This window comes from Bombus vancouverensis, chromosome 8 (genome assembly GCF_051014615.1).
Source record: "Bombus vancouverensis nearcticus chromosome 8, iyBomVanc1_principal, whole genome shotgun sequence".
NCBI lineage: Eukaryota > Metazoa > Arthropoda > Insecta > Hymenoptera > Apidae > Bombus > Bombus vancouverensis.
Genome location: NC_134918.1, coordinates 16,123,595 through 16,144,433, shown reverse-complemented (window position 1 = coordinate 16,144,433; position 20,839 = coordinate 16,123,595). Strand labels below are relative to the sequence as shown.

General features: G+C 37.1%; 2 protein-coding genes and 1 long non-coding RNA gene across 4 annotated transcripts in view; 1 reads left to right on the top strand and 2 right to left on the bottom strand.

Annotated features, from left to right (window-relative positions):
- The window catches only part of LOC117159636 (uncharacterized), a 558,819-nt gene that overhangs the window by 422,207 nt on the left and 115,773 nt on the right, over positions 1-20,839 (bottom strand). The window lies entirely within an intron of this gene.
- The window catches only part of LOC143303069 (uncharacterized), a 66,350-nt gene that overhangs the window by 32,752 nt on the left and 12,759 nt on the right, over positions 1-20,839 (top strand). The gene's annotated exons all lie outside the window — the stretch shown is intronic.
- Positions 10,666-13,475, bottom strand: LOC117153410 (uncharacterized). The gene is made up of 3 exons (XM_033327436.2): positions 12,989-13,475; positions 12,031-12,122; positions 10,666-11,903 (listed from the first exon to the last, which is right to left on the bottom strand). The coding sequence occupies exons 1-3, from the start codon at positions 13,245-13,247 to the stop codon at positions 11,517-11,519; spliced, it is 738 nt and encodes a 245-aa protein (XP_033183327.1). The 5' UTR covers positions 13,248-13,475; the 3' UTR covers positions 10,666-11,516.

Genomic DNA, 20,839 nt, shown 5'->3' with positions numbered 1-20,839 from the left:
ATACATATAGTATAGAATGAATTCAAATTTTATTTATGATTACAGTATAAACCTAATTATTAAAATACCTTTTATTATCCAACAATATAAAACTTCACAGATGGATTTTATAGATTATTCTTTGAAATATTTATCCATTAGAAAACGAACGCGTCGTACTAATTTACATACATACATACATAAGTAGTAAAAATGAATCTAATACATTTCTTTATTTAGTAAAAGATTTTTCATACAATCGAAGAAACTCGCTTACTGAAGCTACAAAAATTCACATCTCTCTCTGAGCCGAGTGGTTTATAGTTAAAACAATTTTTCCATCTTCGAGTACTCTGAAAAATTAATATACGACTCTCGATGTTTCGTCTGGCAGCAACCCTTTTCAACCATAAAATTTCAGATCGATATGCCGATAACGCGAGCTGGTTGAACGAATCCCCGTGGAGCAAGTTTTCGTCCAAACAGTGAACGTTAACCCCCGAAAAATATGCACCCTGACCGAATCGTACGGCAACGGTGTGCACGCGTACAAGGGGGATGAACGGTGCGCACCCTCGACTCTCGAGGGATACATGAAGGGACTGTATCGTGAGATACAAAACGTAGTACAAGTGGAACGAAATCCTCTTTAACGTGGAGGATTACACAAGAGAACATTCGCCGATGTAAGAGAGAAAGCCGTGGCAATTGCGACGATTCACCCGCAAATTGGTTTATCGTGTTCCCGCCGAGGCGATCGAATGGAAGCAAAATGTCTGCCGTTCGTGGAAAATCGGCCTGTAAAATGACCTTCGAAACGATCAATCATTCGTGAACATAGTAATCGATGATAACTCGTAGACAACCGGATTAACCAATAAAGATACGCAATCTTAGGTTGATTCGAAATAAACAAGGGTTACAAGCTCGTTTGATAGAAAACTAGTTTAAGACACTTGAGAATATATCATTATATCATTGCATGAAATACTCGAGAATATGTTAATGGTTGTCGCAGATGCGAAGTCATGTTGGAATTCAGACAGCGATCCGAGGTGACTGTTAAATTATTTCGTAACGAAAAGATATACTACGCTAGTAGCGGCTTCTTACGTGAATGTAGGGTGCAATTTGCAGAGTTTTACAACTGATCGGTTTGATAAGTTTATACATTCAATATTACATACATAAATTAATTCAACTGAATTACGGTTATTGAAACTAGCCACTATACGATTAACCGTACGATTTATACCAAACAAAAAAAAAATATATCCACTGTCATCTATATCAGTGGAAAATCATTGCAATAATGCGACCAAAAACAGCATCAAACAATAAATAGGCCACTGAAAATAAGCGAACAAATTTCTTAAAAAATTGTATTTTTAAAAAAACAAAAATTATAGCGCTTTAAATTTCGATTCTAAATATCATCGATATATTCTTCCCCTGTCTCGAAATGCATTTATTTCTAATATAATAATTCAATTTAAACTTACTAACTCTATGAAACGTACAAAGGTTCGGCCAGCTATACCACTTCACCCTATACCATAAAAACGATACTAAAGCAAACACGAACAGCAGAGAAACACGTTCTCCCCCTGTCATCGTATAATCGTATCTTGTACAGGTCAGTCGGTAGACCCCCTCTAAGCTGATCCTTCGCTGTATTTTCGAAAATACGATCGTTCCCCATAAATACAGCAAGAAAAACGACGAAACATCGGGGCTCGTGCGGTGGAGCAAGTATGGGATAGAAGAAACGGATGGCGCGCAGCGAAGGGACGTTCGCGACCAAATATGGCGCGCGTGCCAGCTTTGACGAGGCTACCTTCCAAGCCGATCCTTTGCGTATCCCTTCGTCCTTTTTGTCGTCCTGTTCGTCGCTGTCTATATTTATAGTTACGAGCGCGCGAACGAATCTCGTCAGGTGGTCGAAACCCGACTGGTTTGTATTTACGTTCCGTTTAACTGCATAATGTATGCGCATCAACGAAGCGCGCGCTGCTCCATTTTAATCCCCTGGCCAGCCTAACAGGGGGGGTCAGTTCACCCCTTTGGGTGCAAGGGTTTCGTGCGTGTATCAAGAGGAGAGGAAGAGCCAAAAGGGGCCCGCATACGATCAATAACATTCATAATAATATTGTCTTCTATGAAGCTCGAAAGAATCTCGTCGGAAAGAATTATATGGTTTTACACTAATTTTCACATAAATTTCCGACATTATCACGTTACTATTTGATCTACATATTTCGAGGAAGTTCAAGCTGCTAAAAATCTATAGAACGAATATTGTATGCAAAAATATATAAAATATCCAAAGTAGAATGCTTATTATGTTATCTAATGTCATAAAACTTGTATAGTAACAATTGGCCGGATACTTTCGAGGTCTAATGCATGTTCATGAAAATTTAAATTTGCGTCACATCCCCGCCTAGAAATTAACAATACTATTGGCCATGCACAAGCCCCTGAAGGCAGCAGCTGGTGGGTGTGGAAATTCGTGCGGACTAGTCTCTGTGAAAATGAAACGAGGACGACCTTCGACTGTTGGACACCGTCGAAATGAACCATGACGCACGGCTCTTACGCTCTTGTTGCCGGAACACTACCAGTTATACCCGCGTGTACGCAACCAAATTAATGAATTCACTTTCTCCCTTCCTTCCCTCAACCGCTGGAACGAGTTTGTTATACTCGTTCGAGCTAAGTTGACGGTGCAACGATTAACTTGTCGCTTGGCCACTCGAGGACTCGCGGTTATTGGCCCGCTTGCTGTGTTTTTCCTGTTAACGAGTTGCCAGTTCGACTCGTGTTCCACTGGTTGTTTCGCGAATTTTTATGCTTCAACAAATTCAAGAGTACGTGGAAGTTTAGTTGGTCCGATTTGTCGCTACTTTTCTCCGACTTTGGAATTCTTCGAAAGGTACAGAAGTGGAAGTTGCAAAGTTTGTTTCCCTATCGGTTGGTTTGTACGTAAGTTTAATGCCGTAGCTCGATAAAGTGCCGAGTTTTAATGTAGAATTTAATTATTTTTGTATGCATTAGCATTAAGTATATAATGACATTAATTGTCTATTATCTTGTTGTTATATGCACGAAAATGAGAAAATTGAACATGCATGAATTAATTTATGGGTGCAGTGGGTTTATCGTTGATGGCAGGTTAATGCTATGCCATTATTTACCTATCATAAATTCATTTTGATAAATCCACTACTTAATTCTGTGCTTTCAGGCATCGGAATTTAACGTGGTTAAAATGATTACTTGAAACGATTACTCGCTTAAATAATTCATTACCTTTGCGTAAAATTATATTTTACATTTTTATTGACCCTTTGTGAATAAATTGGATCAATTTTGTTACTCTTTTTTCACTAAAGTAAGCTTTTTTCTATTGAAAATGAGAATTTGAAGGAGAGAAATTTAAGGGTGAAATTTCAGTTTGTCAACGATCCAGTTTATCCAGAGAGGATTAAAAATAAATTCAAAACTCTTAAGTACCTAAATAAACTCGTTTAACGCGTTCGCTCGTGGTCGAATTTTCATAAAAAATCATATTTCGTTAATTATATAATTTATTTCTATATTATAAAATCGCACGTAAATTATTCTAGAGGCATTTTTCACAGATATTCGAAAATAAATGTCATAAAAGTAGGCGTCGGATCCACGGCGTACACAACGAAAGTGTTAAAAAACCCAAAGCGTGTTAAATTATTAATGTATATTCGCGTAGAAGAAAAAGATGCTCGCGAAATGCAATTTTCCCAACCAAAGTTATTCAAACTTTTACGCGAATGTTCCCTTGCCCGGTGATGGCGAGAGATTAATTTTATGCAAGCTCTAACCACTGAAATTGCATAAAAATTCAAGGAGAATCGAAGCGCGGCTAGGCATTATCAGAGGAAACTGGGGCAACGAAATTATCATATTTCGCGCAAAAAAGCCGGTTCCGTGCATGGAACAGGGTCCGTTCGCCGCCGGAAATAGACTTGGGGTGCGTTCGAAATCGCCAACGGCGGGGAGACTTAATTGTCCAGGTGTACCTATGTAATGTCTGGCTACGTGCTAACTTTGCACGGAAGCGAATTGCAAAATTCTAATTCGCGTCTCGTTTCGTAGAACCGGCCGTGCGAGTTCCACGGTGAATTTCGATTCGCTTACCACGCTCCTTATCGGACAAAAGACAACCATTTTTTCGCGATGTTACATCCGCGCGCAAAGTGAACTCTTCAACCAGCAAATGAGGGAACTTAATTGCAACCACGTAAATTTCCGCGTCTTTGTCTCTTTTCACTCTCGCGGCCCGTGTTATTAATTCCGCGTTATTAAATAAAATATGGCAGCCACGGTACATAAGGAAATGTACCGTGTACATCGTGTGGTTCGCGATGAATAACCGTGCTACCTGGGTTGAAGAGCAACGATATTTGTTACGATTTAGATTATGTCGCGTGATGACGTTGCGACGAATACGCTGTTCGTTGACCGATATTCCGGATTTGTCGCCGGAATTTTGCAAGTTGAAAATCAGGTGACGATGGGTTAAAAGAATGCAAGGGAACTTGAATTGTCCAATACTAGAGATGATGCGAGTAGAATATTTCTCGGGATTTAGAATCGTACATTGTTGTATAGCTGCATTTTTTTAGCCTGCCTATGTCAGTAAAATTCATTATGTAAATTATTTTCACTTTTTCGTTTCAGTATTTGAAATTTCGAGTTGAATCCATTATTTCATTATTTAACAAGTACATTTCGATTAACAGATAATTTGAAGTAGTATTCGATTGTTGAAGATAATAGGAAATGTGAAGAATGAGATAAAACTCCGAGGACAACCCGACATGGAACACCGACTTGTTAAATTTTATCTTCTTAAATTATCGAAGTCAATTTTATTACAGAATGTTAGTTTGTTATAAAATATTGTAGAATGTTTCTACAAATACTTTCTAATATTTACATAATAAAGTAACGAAATGGAAAATCGTATCTTGTTTTGAGCTCTCAACTGGTTAAGTATCCAGATAAAGAAATATTTTTATTCGAGCTTCTTTTCTTAAAAAATTGTGACTCATTTTCCAGGGATGAAGTTCTTTTTACGTAGAGTCTATTATCGACAATGTTCATTAACTACGGTCGCCCATCGCGATCGATGAAATTACGACGAATTAAAACACATCGAGGAGACATTCGTGTGGACCGAACCGAAAACGACGCGTAATTCCATTTACATCAACGCGCGTCGCAAGATCGTCGGAATGACCGTGAGCCTTCGAAGCAATTGAACTGTCCACGCATAACCAACCGAGCAGATAAATCGAGCGCAATTACCATCCGCCAAATTGAATCGCGCGTCATAGCCGAATGGAAGTCAAATTTCTCTCTTATCGCTTCGAGCTAGCTCATTATTTGTCTTCGCTAACGAGATTGCCTCGTTCCTTTCTTTTCGCGAATCGTCCATCCACCAGAATGACCGAAAAGTAAATGAACAAAAAAAAAAAAAAAAAAAAGGAAAAGAAAAAAGAAGAACAAGGAAGAGAAAAATTCCAGGTTTCAATGATTCAACGGCGCAAACAGCAAATACTTTTAATTACTGTCGGTTGCCAAGGGTCTTCCTAATTGCATCTCAGATCCTCGAGCATCCTTTCACGTCCGTGAGTGGGCAGGGAATAATTAAAAAGAATAACTATTCGTTATCACGGAGAAAGCAGGTGGTCTGTGGTTAGATCGATCGCAATGTACACTGCCAGTCGCAAGCATTAGGACACTTGGCCCATTTTGCACAGTCGATCTACACTGGCTCGCGAAAGTATTTGAAGAAACCATGCAACTTACAATTACGTTTGTCCATTGAAAAATTGTGTAGTTAATTCTGTAGCCAATATAAGTAGCATTGTCTGTTAAATTTCAGTATAACGATCAAACTGTTCCATCGACTGAAAGTTTTGACAACGAAAGAGCATCTGTACGACGTGAAACATCTCTGATGAGAGACAGACATACGCCGATTGATTTCTAAGCCTACCATATGTGTCATGTAACGTATTAAATAAAATACCTATTACAATTTTCCAACAAATATAACAAATAGATAGTGCTCCGATACTCGTGACTGATAGTGTATGTGTATGTGAGTTTGAGATGGACAGAATACGGTCAGCATGCAAAAGTTCTTATCAAAGCTTTCTCCTACGAATCTTCTCGTTTGACCAACGGAGATCAACGTGTTTGATCTGACATCCGATCGAGCATCTTTCTCGCGAGCTGATCTCGAAACGAGTCCAAGGTTTAGAAAGTGCGACGGGTCAGGTTTCGGTTTTTCTACTTTCCGTGAACCGGTCACTGTCTCGCTAGATCTACTCTCGCGTGAGATCGCTATCCTGCTTATTACTCGCGTACCGCGTAAAGATCATAGCCACCTACGCCGACAGGCTTAATGGAATTAAGATTAGACTCGTCGTGATGCTCGCGTGACGTCGAATAATGATACTCGTTCCAGATTGCGAGCATCTCCTTCTGTTGATCTCCAGATTATTCTAAGTCGGTAAGTGGATGAGAAACACAATGAAATTCTTATACGACTAGTTCATTACTCGTACAATTAAAATACGTAAATAGTTCAGTCCTTCGTTATATGGTAATTAAAATTTCCTTTGTCTTGGAATACGGGATCCTTGAAATATTTAACTATGTACGTGTATAATCCGGTAAATCACCGAATTGCAAAAATTTCATTTCTACGAGTACAGTATGGATTAATTTCTAATAGATACGCAATCAAAGCGATATTCATTGTTCCAATAAAAAATCGTATACGTTAGTAGCAAGGATTTCTTAGATATTTAGTTTTTATAAGAGAAAAACTATAGCATTGAATTGAGATGTCGACGTAAAGAATAAAAGGTCTGTATAAAACTTTACTAATTCCTAAACTTTGCTACCACGTCTCTCAATTTCGCTAAAAAATGTCTTAAGATATCGAAAGTTTCGAGCGATCCAAGTACAATAGCCAAGAATTGTATTTCTCCGAAATTGCTCGATCAGACTTGAGCAGAACACGAATTTCTGTTTTCTCGATCAACTCAACCGTATCTTAGGGAACAGTGGCTGCGAATAAATGGACAATCCGATAAATATCAGCAGAAGAGGGAGCTTTCTCGAACGACTGACTGGAAGAAGCAAACACGGAAGAAGCGAGCCAGAAGATGCAAATGGTAGTAATGAACTGTAGATTCGAAGAACATTATCGGAAAGGGAATAAAGTACCTGCGCAATTTCACGAAAGTATTCTAACACGTTCCTAAGATAGATATTCACGCTGTGTACTAATTTTTTACTAAATATATGTTTGCAATAAATGTCTCGTCATCTCTATGTACACGTTCAGATTGATTTCAAAACTGAACAATATAATCGCGACAGTCGTATTTTGTTACGGTGTTAATGAAATTTCTAAATGTTTTATACAACGTGTAGAGTATAATAGACGCAAAAGTTTTCAATGGTAATTGCTCAAATACCTCTGGGAGGCAGTATAAATCGATGGGGAAGACGGACAAGGTAGGAGATGAAAAAAAATTGCTGAAAGATGGGCGTGTGGATAGAATATGTTACAAGAAGGAAAGAGGCAGAGGAGGGAGGAAAACGATGGCAGCACGTGCCCTGGCTGCCGGTCGAAATCGGTTGGACGATTCCGGACAGGAAACGGGCCCGGCTTCACGGTCGATGGTCAGATCGTATCGATGAAAATTGCAATGGCCTCGCCGCGGCGAAACGTTCCAATTTCGCGAGAGAACAACGACACGCTGCATACACAACGACACTGCGACCCGACTCCAGGTACAGCCAATCGAAATACGTTCGACCATCCCGTCGTCGATCGTACACCCGGTTTTCGAATATGGCGATTGATACTCGTAATGCACATGGAACGAATCTAGTGCCGCTATAAACTCCCGATGGCAAAACCGCCCCATGCCTTGTAATTATAGCTCATATGCCCGTTGCGATTGCGAGCTTATTGTTACTGCATCGTGGTAAAAAGCAGACTTCCGCGCTTGAAAACGACGATGATAATAGGTATTGAAAGAGCGCAATTGGAAAAGTGTTCTCTGGTACTAGTCTCGAGTTGTTGCCATACTCGTTAATGGGAGCAGGGTGGAAGTTGGTGCAAGCTGGAATTGTGTAGAATAGGGAACATTTTCTTCTTTTTTTTAACGATGATCTTTTTTTTATGATATAAGTATCCGTGTCTGGGATTTCTATTTTACGTGTATTTAAGTGTACGTGTACTTTGCACGAGGAACATTTTTATGATACGATCGACTAACGACTTCAATAAAATTTCAAAACGAAACATTTTCGAACCAAAGGTTCTGTTTAGAAGAGGAAAAGCTTATACAGTGCCACGGAAAGTATTTGCGTACGCTATTTTATTTATTATAGTACACGAAGCATTTTCGTGTCATTTAGTAATATTCTCATACCACCAAAAAACGCTTTATTGAAAAATACGTGTATGTGCAAATATTTTTTGTAGCAATTATAAAGTTAATCTAACGCGATTATAAATTTTATTATAGTAGATTTCTTCCTCTTCTCTATAATTTAGGCTTTAAACTTTTTTTTCCTTAGGTAGTAAACCTAATACGAGAAACAATTTTCACACGATTAATGTCGCTAGATACTGCCTGTTGAGTACAAAGAGTTAACATATTCCAGATGGATAACAAGATATCTTGCTTTTTGTTATCTATTAGAAGGCACTTTAACGAGTTTTCAGTAACAAGTGATAAAAAGTCAGATTCATTACGTAAATTAATTTTTTTTTAATAATAATTGAGAATGATAAAAAAGTTAACGATATTGTAAAATTTCAATCAAAATATTTGTTGAAATTAATATCGAATAATTAATAATTTTTAACTGTATCAACAAACGATAAATTATTTAAGAAAATTTATCGGGGAAGGTAATAACTCTAATTATGTTTGCCAATAGAATATTTGAAATTTAATTCGTGTTATACGTTTTAGTATTTACGTGTATATGTATGTGCGTACATATATACGTATGTTTTAACGGACGGAGTACACATTTGCTACTATTAAGATTACTGTACCAAAACAGAAAATTAATCGATTAAATTCTCCCGAGAGAAATTATATCCGAAATTTTTAACTTTAATTAAAATCGAAATATTCGCGAAGTCATAGTTTCATTCTGCAAATTTCTTGGGTCTGTGTACCTATCTAAATAACTATTCTCATACCTACCGACTGCACGCGAATTAAAATATGAATATTTTAAAAACATACAGTCCTGCATATGAATATACGCGAATTACATTTCTAATACTACCGTGCACACGGCTATTGAAACGTACGACTATTCATTTTACATGGATTCATTCAGAACACGGATTTTTAATTCTTCAACACACGTTACATCTATACGTATACACATATCGCTTTAATACGCTCTGAAACCCAGCGACTCTAATCTGGAATTCTCACCACATTTCCATAAAACGGAAAAATGCTAGAAAAATAAACGATAACATAAAGTGGGAGAATAGAAAATGCGATGAGAAGGGTAAAGAAGGGTTAAGAAATAGAAAACTGTATTGACAGCTTGGTCACGAAACGAACGTTAATATTGACCGAGTCCATAGGAAACTTTTGAAACTTTTATCAACGAAGAAAAATTTGCATAGAGTAAGAAACTTCAGGAGGAAAGGAAGCTTGGAATACGTATCAGCGAGGAAGAATCTTATATTGGTACTTCAATATCGGTCTCATCCATTCAAATCCTTCTATTCACGTCCCGTACCAATAGCAATCCCATTTTCGTTATCTACACGTAAAAATGTATCGAATCGGATTCCTTTTAGCGCAGTGATCTGTTGAAATCCAGCTTTGAGAAAAAACTTCGAGACTTTAACGAAGTTTCGTCGTTAATAAAGTATCTTTATCTAAAAAAGGGGACCATCCAAAGAGGATATTAAGCGGAGTGTAATGCCTCGGAGGTGAGTCTAATTGTAAAGCACGCCTCTTTCCTCGGGAAACGTGGCTGCTTGAAAATTTCTCGGTGACCCGTATTCCTTTAATATCGCCATCTCTAGTCCGCTTCATACGCGGCCGATATTGGCTGGATGTGATGAAAACGTTTCGTCGGAAAAATTGCCCACACGTAAAGTGCTACCCAATCTCGTCGCGATCAACATCGACTTTATCCCCAGGTCGGATTCAATATCATGTAAATGGTAACGCAAAGGGTTACCCAGACCGAGTCAGAGTGTCGTTTCGAACGAAAACCAATCGGCCATGCAGAGTAACTAGCAGTTAAATCGGCGGACACTTGACTGCGAGTTTGCTGATAAAACTATCGAAAGCGAAACGCATACTTTTTTCGGTCATGTTCGCATCGATGCGTATTTTTGGAGCAATTGAACTTCAAAGCGTTATTTTTTTATGTGGATTGGTTCTACTTCTTTCGAAGCAATTTGTAACGTTTATTTGAATGAGTTTTTTTTTAACGGTACATTTTTTGAAACATTTTTTCACGCGCTTGGTCTTTCTCGTTACAGTAAATTAAATTTTCAGTGAATATTAATTAATCGAAGTGAAATTTAATCAGAGAATCGTACGTTGCTAAATTAAATTTGAGAAAATACCAAGTTTTTTGATATGAAATGTATGTATAAAAAATCTTTCTTTTCAATGACGATGACGCTTGATTTGAGAAAAGATCATTAATCAATTGTAGACCCTTGACAGGATACAGCAGTGACATTTCCTGCGGCACACCTGTACCGTCCTCGATTGCGATTATTCAAGCTTGAATCCGTATCAAAGCATTACTAACACGTATGTTGGGAACAACAAAGAGACTAATGTATTTCTTTTGTCGTGTAATGGGTATAATACACATTATGCATTACAAAGAAGTAATACGCACGATACGTCTGTCTATCAACTTCTCGGACTTGAAAATAAATATTCGTTATCAAACTGCGTAGACAAATTACATAAAGATTTAATTTCTCAATATATCACATATGGTTCTTAGATATATCAATTTCGTTAGATCTTATATTAAAATATTATCCTCTGTTCCATTTAATTGTACAAAAAAATCTAAAATCGATATCTGTATTGGTTTCTAAGAGAACAAGTTATAACAATTTATTTGGTACACCCTGTGTATAAATAGACATAAATATAATATGATATGTATAATATATTACACGTACAATAGGTTCGTTAACAATATCCAACCAGTTCCTATAAAAAGCCAATAACTATTTTAAATTAACTTCTATTTACACTTTCAACATTTCTACACGCGTTCGTTTTTTCTTGTATAAAATATAAGCTTGCTCGCAATTTCAATCAACCATTTGATAAACAAAACGAAATAATCAACCGAAGCTTAAAACTTGCAACGAGTAAAATTATATCGTTGCAACGATCACAGTACAATTCATCGTCGCTATTAACAATTCGCTGCTGAATTTAATTAAATATTTCGCTCTCGTTCTCCAGATCACTGATTACTTCGTTCTTAAAGTCGTGTTCTTGCTGAGTGCTTTCGTTCTGTTGCAACCAAATGCACTGAACTACGTTAGGTTCAGTCTGCGTGTTCGTCGAAACTGAACTAGACTGATTGTAATAACCCATGTCAGCGTTAAAAAGAATATCACTTATGGCGTGCTGAACTGCGCTTCGAGTACGAGCTGAATAGCGTTTCAATTTATTCGCCACGAACATTCCGTAGCTGTAACACTCGTCCTCGCTTGGTGTTTCCACTGCCTTAGACATCTTTTCTATTCGTTCGTTCTCTGATTGCAGTTTGTTTACTTTGATAGGTGGAGGAGAATGTTCGTCGCGATTAACGTTAACCTACAAATTATTCATCAAATCGTTAAATTTGTTGTTTACCTGTCGATAATTTCGAGATTTGATGCGATTTTGAAAGATTTCAGAAGACTTTTTTTGTTTTTATAGAATTACGTTTTGAAATACTTACAAAAGATTTGTTGGAACGGAGAACATCTTTTTCAATAAGAAAAGTTAATGAATCATAAAGGAACCATGTGGATCCCGAAGGTCTGTCAGAATCTAGATAGAGAATTATAAAATAAACTATTACTAACAATGATTTCATTAATGATAACATCATCGAACAAACGGAAACCGGGTCACTATCTGTGTTGAGAACAAGTTCTTTCGGACTCGTTTACGTTTCTTTCACGTTGTTCTCGACAACGAATTTTCGCTGCTTGCCTTCGTGCACGTCTTCCATCGAAATCGATTCTGTCGAAATGCGCGCTTCTACGAAATTGTTGTAACAGTAGAAACACATTCTCTATGTTGTTTTTCTTTGTAAAGGCGAGAACAGAAATTGGACAAAAAAGTCTTACAGATTCATAGAATAGAAGCATATTTCATCTCATTTCATTCAAGATGTTCACGAACTAGAAATATTTTTAACCCATCGAGCGATTATGTCGTATATGTACCATTCAGAACCAGAGTCCATTCATAATGGAAATGACGGCTATAATGAATACTATTGTGTCTCAATGTACATGTTTATGTCGAATATGTTGACTTATGAGACCTTTCTGTATTGAACCTTGAAATATCTAATCATACTAACATACTCTTTAAAAGTTATCTTCTGTGCAATAACAAGTTCAATCCTCGAGATGCTAAAGTATTGATATTGACAAAGAAGTATTATTATATAATTGTTTGTACGCTAATGCGAAGAAATCGTGCCACTGTGATGTACACATTCGGTGATAAACCATAACGTCCGAGAGGTTCAAACAGAAGAGGGAGACCTAAATATTAGCCCAGGGCGTCTAGAAAATTGGTCAAGAAACAAATAGAACATGGACTTGAATCGCAAAGAACCCAATTTCCGTATCTACAGTCTCGAGAATCCCAATTCCTCCAATGATTAAATTCATCCAACATACCTCCCTCAGCCATCTCGCTAATCTTCCTTACTTTTACCCTCTCTCTCCTAAACGAGGAAAGAATGGTATCCATCTTTCTCTTGCATTCCAATGAAGACACCGGTTTTTTAATAATCAAGGAGAGTTCATCAGCGACTTCTTGCCAAGCATCGTGTCGTCTATTTTTTTGATGGTATTCAGAGTTCCCCGGGTTCCATAGAACCTCCTTGTTCTTGTATAAGTTCACCAGCGAGAGCCCCATATCTTTCGACCAATCCATAATTTCTCCTCAATGACAAACTTTCATTAATGAGTGATAGAAATCGACGAATAAGGATTGTAAGATGAACGATAGGAATATAGAAAGACGTGAACACAAAGAAATACACTAGAAATTCGTTCCTTCCTCTAACGTCGGTAGGAGTACACTGGTTGCGCGGCGCTGTCTGTTCGCTGTCGAGGCCGCTGTTCGCGTACACACAGGCGCAACGCGCCGCGCGGAACGTGCTCCAAGCACTTGAAACCGTTGGTTTAATGGCCGCTGGGAAGAGACCACACGACCGTGGAAGAGACCGACCGACCGTTCGCGCGCACACAAGCGCGCACACAGCCGCGCACACAGCCGCGTTCACAGCCGCGTTCACAGCCGCGTTCCAGCCACGGCGCGCTGAGAAATACGCCAGCGTATTTCGTCCAAAATGGCCGCTCCTCGCCGTTCTCGAGTACACTTTGCACGACTCGACGCAATGTCTTCTATACGGAGGAACGTGACCCAACGTATTTCACGTCGCGACGTTCCAACACCGTCACCAGCCAAGCAAACATGTTTACACTGACAACGTCTCAGGACGATTGAAAAGGAATTGGGAGAATCGATGTGCTATTGTGCTATCGGAACTTCGATTATAAGAATCGTTTGTTCCTCAAAGGAGTCCCAAGTTATAAGCTTTGTTTAGACTTTGGAGAAGGGTAAGATTCTTTGGATGGGTAAAGAGTTTGGATGTTCCGACTTGAACCCACCGATCTTCAAGTTCGTGGCATTAATGGTTCACAGCTAACATTACGTTCACCAAATTCTTCTCATCGCGGCTAAATTTCTTTTTATATGCATGTAATCTTGGATGTGACGCAAAGTTACATTTTTCAGGAGAAATAACTTGGAGATCAATCCAGTGCGTGTGCATCTAACATAGTAGTTTTATTACTATTATCTGAAATCGTAAGTAAACGTTGAAAATAAAAATTGCTTCTTACATTCCTATTTAAATTATAATTGCTGTAATATCCTGGAAGGACCGTAGGAAAGACAAATTTGTAGGTAAAGTTGAGACCGGACATATCTTTCAAACCAAGGAATCTATCTCTATATGGCATATATAATTGATAGACACTTATTGCTAGAGTGATTTGATCGCTCTAACGATCAAGAGAAGACCTAGGTTGATCCTAAGACTACCCTGTTGCCTTCCACTTCATAAAGCATCCTGAACTTTCTCAAAGAAGGTAAATGGGCATATCGATCAACTAACTACAAACTTTTAAATATTTCCTAAAGTAGCCCCGACCGCACTCTATTTAGTCCTTCGCAGAACTTTTTACCACGTACCCTCTATTAAGCTCCCGCAAAGGAAATTTGTCGTAAAATAAAATACCTTTTCAAACATTTTACACAAAATTAATTCGACACGTGAACACCTGTGAGAGACTTTTTAATTATAGGACGAATACAAAGTTGCAAGGACCGACTAATAGGCACGGGAATATTCGTGGCAAATACGACCTGTCGCGCAGTGTCGCGCACAGAGACTGAGCAGTTCTGGAAAATGCAGTTTCGTACAACAAAAAGTTATTGCGCGATTTCGACTTATTTTGAAACACTCCATTTGTAGCACGAATTACTTGTCTACTCTATAAACGTGAGTTGTTAGATGGTTGTCGAGACATTTGTTAGACCTGGTACGAAGTTTGAGGATTCGAGGTTTGGGGAAATTACAAACGTTGAAACGAAGGTAGAAAAAGACGGCGTAGAAAACTAAAACAATTCAAATCTGCAGTTCATAATTACGATATAAGTTCTAGAAATTGAAATTTCATCCTCTTTTATAAATTAACTTATTTTGTACCAATTACTCGTAGATGAAGATATTACGATTGATCGATAATTTAAATACGTCGGTTGAAAGCTAAAAATTCGACTGTAAATTCTGGAATAAAGCGGCAAATCCTTTGATACGAAGTTGCGAGGACAAAATGGAACAGAGTTTCCTTACGCACCCTCGTCGTACAACTTTGACCTATACCCTCGTCGCATAATCACGTAAAAATGATTTTGACTAAAAATATACAAATTGTTCCCAAGGAACTACGTATGATTGAAGTTTCATTTATAAAAAAAGGAACGACATTTTACACGCATCAAGCTAGTACCACTGACTATCCACGTCGTTATTCTTTTTATACATGTAGGTAACATTAGTAGCCTGAATGGAAAGTTCCTCGGTCATCAATAACCAATGTTGCGTGTTATAATACATATATGTTACAAGATTTTATTGCACATATGTAACTACAACAGTTTTACTACGCTATACGATAAAAAGACTATCGCAACGAGTTCTTGAATTCGTGTTTATACCAAGCTTGTATATGGTTTGGCCAATCAGTAGAATAAGAATAGTAGAATAAGAAAGTAGGGTAAGACGATAAATTTATACGTACTACGCACACAATAGCGTAAGAGTATAGTGCCTTATAGAAATAATAAATTATCTGATCATCCTCATAACTAGAAAAAACAAAACGAATTAGCTTGATATATTATATAACAAAATTATACTATATAGATATATTTATATTGTATCCATATTAGAATTGAAATCGATCTATTTGAAATTGATTTGACTTTACATACTGTATTAACTTTTAATTTCATGATTATAGAAATCTCTGAGAAATGTCTCGGTTAACAGGTTAAAAGTAGCACTGTATTCTTTTGAATTGTTATAATTTGATCCGTGCATTGAACATCGACTATTTTAAACATCGTTTGCATATAATCTCTTTGATGATTCATTGGAATGCAGGGACCACGCGGATCGGATTTTTAGTGCTGTTCAACTTATTGTTCGGAACAAATGCCGTGCACGTTCTACAGCAACGCACAAGTGCTTGTGTTATGAGTGTGTCGCGGTTTAGTCTTCATGGAACCAAAGTTGCATTATAATGACATACCGTGTATTATAATGTTATTAGATCTCTTTATGACTAACAGGATAATCTAGATAGTGTGCAACATATGAACTTCAATTTAAATTAATACTTTTGCAATAGAAACTCATGAGTCACACTGTCGATCAAATATATTTTTCATGCTAGATATGAAAATAAAGCAATTAAGTTTTATAATTAGCATTACATTAAGCGAGAAATAACGTAACTTTCTTCATTTTGTATAATTTACATATCCTTGTAACACGTGTGTGGATAATTCCTTGTCTCAGAAATAAATCTACGTGGAAAACAAAAATAATTCTGTTACGTATATTTGTTAAATCTTGAAATTAAATCTTAAGAAGTGAGCAAAACGGGGACGATAAATTCGCTTTCGAATCGGTTGGATGCATTCGCGCGTGCAGAAAAATTCCTCGAGAGTACGGTCACTCGTACGAAAAGGTCGACTTTCCTTTTTGCGGTATCGAGATTGTATGCTGTAAAACGATACGAATTGATTGCAGCAATGACATTCGACTATCGTTGCGGCGCGGCGCGCGGTATGAGCTCCAGGGGGAGCCGAGATATTGGCCTCGAAGAGGTTAAAATTTTCGAAGGCAGGGTATATCGGAAAAAGGAGACACTTCATTACCGCGTCACGCTATCGACTCCATATAATACTAGTTCTCTCTTATCCTCTACGTGACTCAATTTACTCGCGCGATTGCGGTTCTATTACCCGGCGAGCGACCGTCGCGCTTGTTAGAATCAGGCGTTAGAAGTTTCTTCGTCTCGGGCATTAACTTCCTCGAAATGAAATTCCGGTGAAAACTACTATACGAAATGCTACTTTCCGCGATTTCTCTAAATTAGGAGATTGCCGGTAGGAAAATATACTGAAACTTTTCGTAAAGCTTATTCCGTTTAGAACTTTTGTAATGGTCTTTAAATGGTTGTGTGCTATTTTTAAATGATATACGGGAGAAATTAATGGTAATTGGACCACGTGCTTTATTTCGAACATAATGATGTTTCTGATTATTTAGATTTGTGCAAATATATAGAATTAATTATTTTCAAGAACATTTTATCTTTCTTACGTAATATCTATGTATATAAGAACAGTCTTTTGAATAAAATTATATGTTGGAAGTGTATAAGAAGCTTGTGCTTTGAATCGTATCTTCATATTAAAGGAAACACCAATTTCGCTTTAATTTACGATGTCTAATTGTTATTTCATTTGACTACAAATTAGTCTACACAGAATTACTTAATTAGTGTTGTACGATATTACATGGCATCGGTATTAAGAGATTTAATCATTATACATTATACTATCTATCGTGTAACCTATTTTATGTACGGCACAAGTTATTTAGCACAGCGCACCTTCCAAGGAATTAACATAACTCACATCAATCGATTCAAATTAACTTCCATCTTATTCATTCCCTTTCCAATACTCTTATATAATGAAATACAATCACATTCCAGCATAGTTATGTATAACCAATATCGATTTCGACATAAAATAATTGCTCTAAGTGCGTTACTCTAATGTTAGATCGATCGTACACTCGTGCACAAACGTCTTAGGACAGCAGTTACATTTGCCCTAAATTTGGGATGAATCGAAACCATTCGAATGTACGAAGTAATTATATTCTATTATATGTGACAAATTCTTTGTTTCGTTATTGGGAACACGAAAAATCTTCAAAAATGAGAGAATTTGTTAATATTTAGATCAATCTGACCAAAAGAACCAATTCGTAATTTTTCATAGAAACCTTATAGACTTAGAATGATACATTTCTATAGAATACATAAATAAAATTGCCTTATATATATTTTTTATGATTTCGTTCAGTCAAACCGTTTGATAAGTTTTGTACTTCAATTTGTAATTCCGTGTAGTATTAATCTTCATAACCAAACGTTATATACTTTTTCTTCTCTTCGCAAATACCCCATAATTTCTTGCTATTCTCTGCCTATTAGAAACAGCACCTGTTCTTAGACCTTCGGGCGAGACTAGATGATTCAGTTCTAAAACAAAGAAAATTCTGTAACAGCTGTATCTTCTACAAATTCGCGGTTTTGTCATCATAAAACGTTCGCTATTAACATGTTTACGAGACGGGCTCTTCAACGTTTGCATTTCCACCGGCTGCCATGCGTCGATTGATATTTATCTCGTACGCGGATCAATTTGCGCGAACGATTGCGCTTACGGTTACAATGCAAGCGAATCGAATGTATGTTCGCTGGAAACGGTAAACTCGATGGAACACGGAGCCTCCCAGCAATCGGGGCTTCGGTCTTTCGAGCGAATGAGAGTGCATCGCAAGCGCCGCGCCGATCGCTAATTCGAATTCAAATCACGTCCCTCGCTCCGTACGTCTACGCACCGCCATTAAGTTGTGTACAGGTAACCGGTGCCGGTCGAATCGAAACATACTGTTCACCGACTTCCAAAGAAATTTTATTGTACAGGTGAATTGGTTTCGTTTATTCAACTGTCCTTGTTTTAGGTTGGAGTACTTAAATATATTTTACTTCGTTAAATTTTCTTTGTAGTCGTTGTCCTTTTATTGAAAATAGTTTCGAATATCCGAATTAACGAACGGTTCTGTAATGTACTAAAGTCAACCAAAATAAATAAGTACCTGTCCTAGATTTCTGGTACATTTTCTAAAAGCTCAGAACGTTTTGGTAAAAAGTATTAAGTTTGAACATAAATAACGTAATCTAGCTGCGGGACATAAGAATATGTTTGCTTATCACCATTAATTACCATTAATATCTAATTGTGAGAATACTCTTCGGATGTCAATGTCGTGGAATAAAAAGTTGAAAGAAACCAAAATTTAACAAAATAAAAATATTCTATTGGAAGATTAAAAATTGTCAAGCTTAAGAAATTGAAAAATTCGCAACATTCAAGAACGTTTTTTTTTTTCAATGATCAGAGCAAGTATCCGCTTGAAATAGTTTCGCTCCGTTTTGATTTTGAAATCGTTAACGAGGAGCACTATGAGCATGCGAAAATATTTATGCACTTCTAACACGCTTCGTATAAACTTTGTCCCGAGATGTAGATCATATCAATCAGTTGACGCATAGATAATTTTAAAGCACACGTCCCGCCACACGAATGAATGGCGCTGCATAAGTAAATGGTTGAATGAACGGAAAGAACGAGTGCCAAGTGCGAAAACAAGAATGGAAGTGTGTTCCTTACCCAAGCTACATATAAGCTGCTCTTATGCACACTGTTTACATCTCTGCCGTAATCTGTATAAACTGTGTGTTCTGTCTATGACGGTGAGCTTCTGCACTGAGATACTTCAAGAGAAAATTTTCGAGAACTCGGTCAATGTACTTTAGTGACCTCGATTAATTTTTGTACTCCGCCATGAGCTCATTTAAATATTTATTTTTACTCAGCGTATGTTTTACCCGATACATTAGCATATGTAAAATGCTATTGTATAGATCGAAAAATAGTCGGTTAATTAATTTTCTATAACTGTTGATATTATTTTGCAACTCACGAAAAACATGATAATTCGTAGAGATATGGTAAATAAAGCGAAATCTCTCATCCGGAGTTTACAAGCGTATATTTTTAAACTACAATACATTTTTAATTCCGTACACGCCATACATGTTGCACTTTGCGAAATTTTTATTCGTTAACATTACATAATCCACGTCCAAGATAATTTTATTAAAACTTAATCCACGTTTATGAAGAGCATTATTCTCTTGCTTGTACGCATTTTCATAACAATAAAATAACCTTCTATCTACATACAACGTGTCTAAAATTCAACTCAAACAATACACCTCGTACAATAACGATTGCCGAATAAATGATTTCTGTATGGTATTTATGATGTTATGGTAATCGGTATTACGTATAATATGCATTACAAAAAATGAACGATAGGAATAAAGGATATAAATTATACGATGTAATATTTGCTCCAGAATATATTTCGTGGCAATAACGCCTAAATCCGAGATTACGTTAACAGCTAACCGATATTCGCGAATTTAACATGGTGTTTTGTCTCGCGGGCAGATCGTGAAAGCAACTCGTGATAAGATCGCGCGATAAAAGTACCATTTAACGAAAACGAAAGGTGACGTTATCGGTGACAACGTTATCATATTACCAGGCGTTATTCACCTCGTTGGTCACGAAATACGTGACTATACTTTTATACATATCGACTGTCAGATTACGAAACTCCATTCTAGTAGAACAAGATTCTAAGAATCGATAGGTGATAGTATTGTGGATTACGTGATCAGAGAGAGAAACTAGAGGAAACGGAAAAGGCAAATAAAAAAAGGGCAGTTAAGTATAATTCCATTCATATTGCTTTGATAAAATTTCTATGTAAATTACAAATTTTATTTCTTTATATAACGTAGGATGAATTAACAGTTGGTTGGTTAAGATGGATGATCAAATAGTTTCGAGAAAATATAACGTGTCATTAGCTTCTGCACAAGCAAGTTGTGGACGAAATAAAATTCACGTTCAACGGAACTAAAGCTGATTTCCATCGATTCTGGACATAGAATTATCTCCCAGCTTTACCTAATCCCGTGATTGCAGCGAAGAGAATAATTTATCCACTTTGG

Bases quoted from the DNA above. Each gene is read 5' to 3' on its own strand.
- LOC117153410 (XM_033327436.2), bottom strand. From the start codon at position 13,247: ATGGATTGGTCGAAAGATATGGGGCTCTCGCTGGTGAACTTATACAAG. The intron at 12,123-12,988 runs GTATGTTGGATG...TTCTCTATCTAG, and splicing joins TAGCGAGATGGCTGAGGGAG to ATTCTGACAGACCTTCGGGA. The intron at 11,904-12,030 runs GTAAGTATTTCA...AATAATTTGTAG, and splicing joins TCCGTTCCAACAAATCTTTT to GTTAACGTTAATCGCGACGA.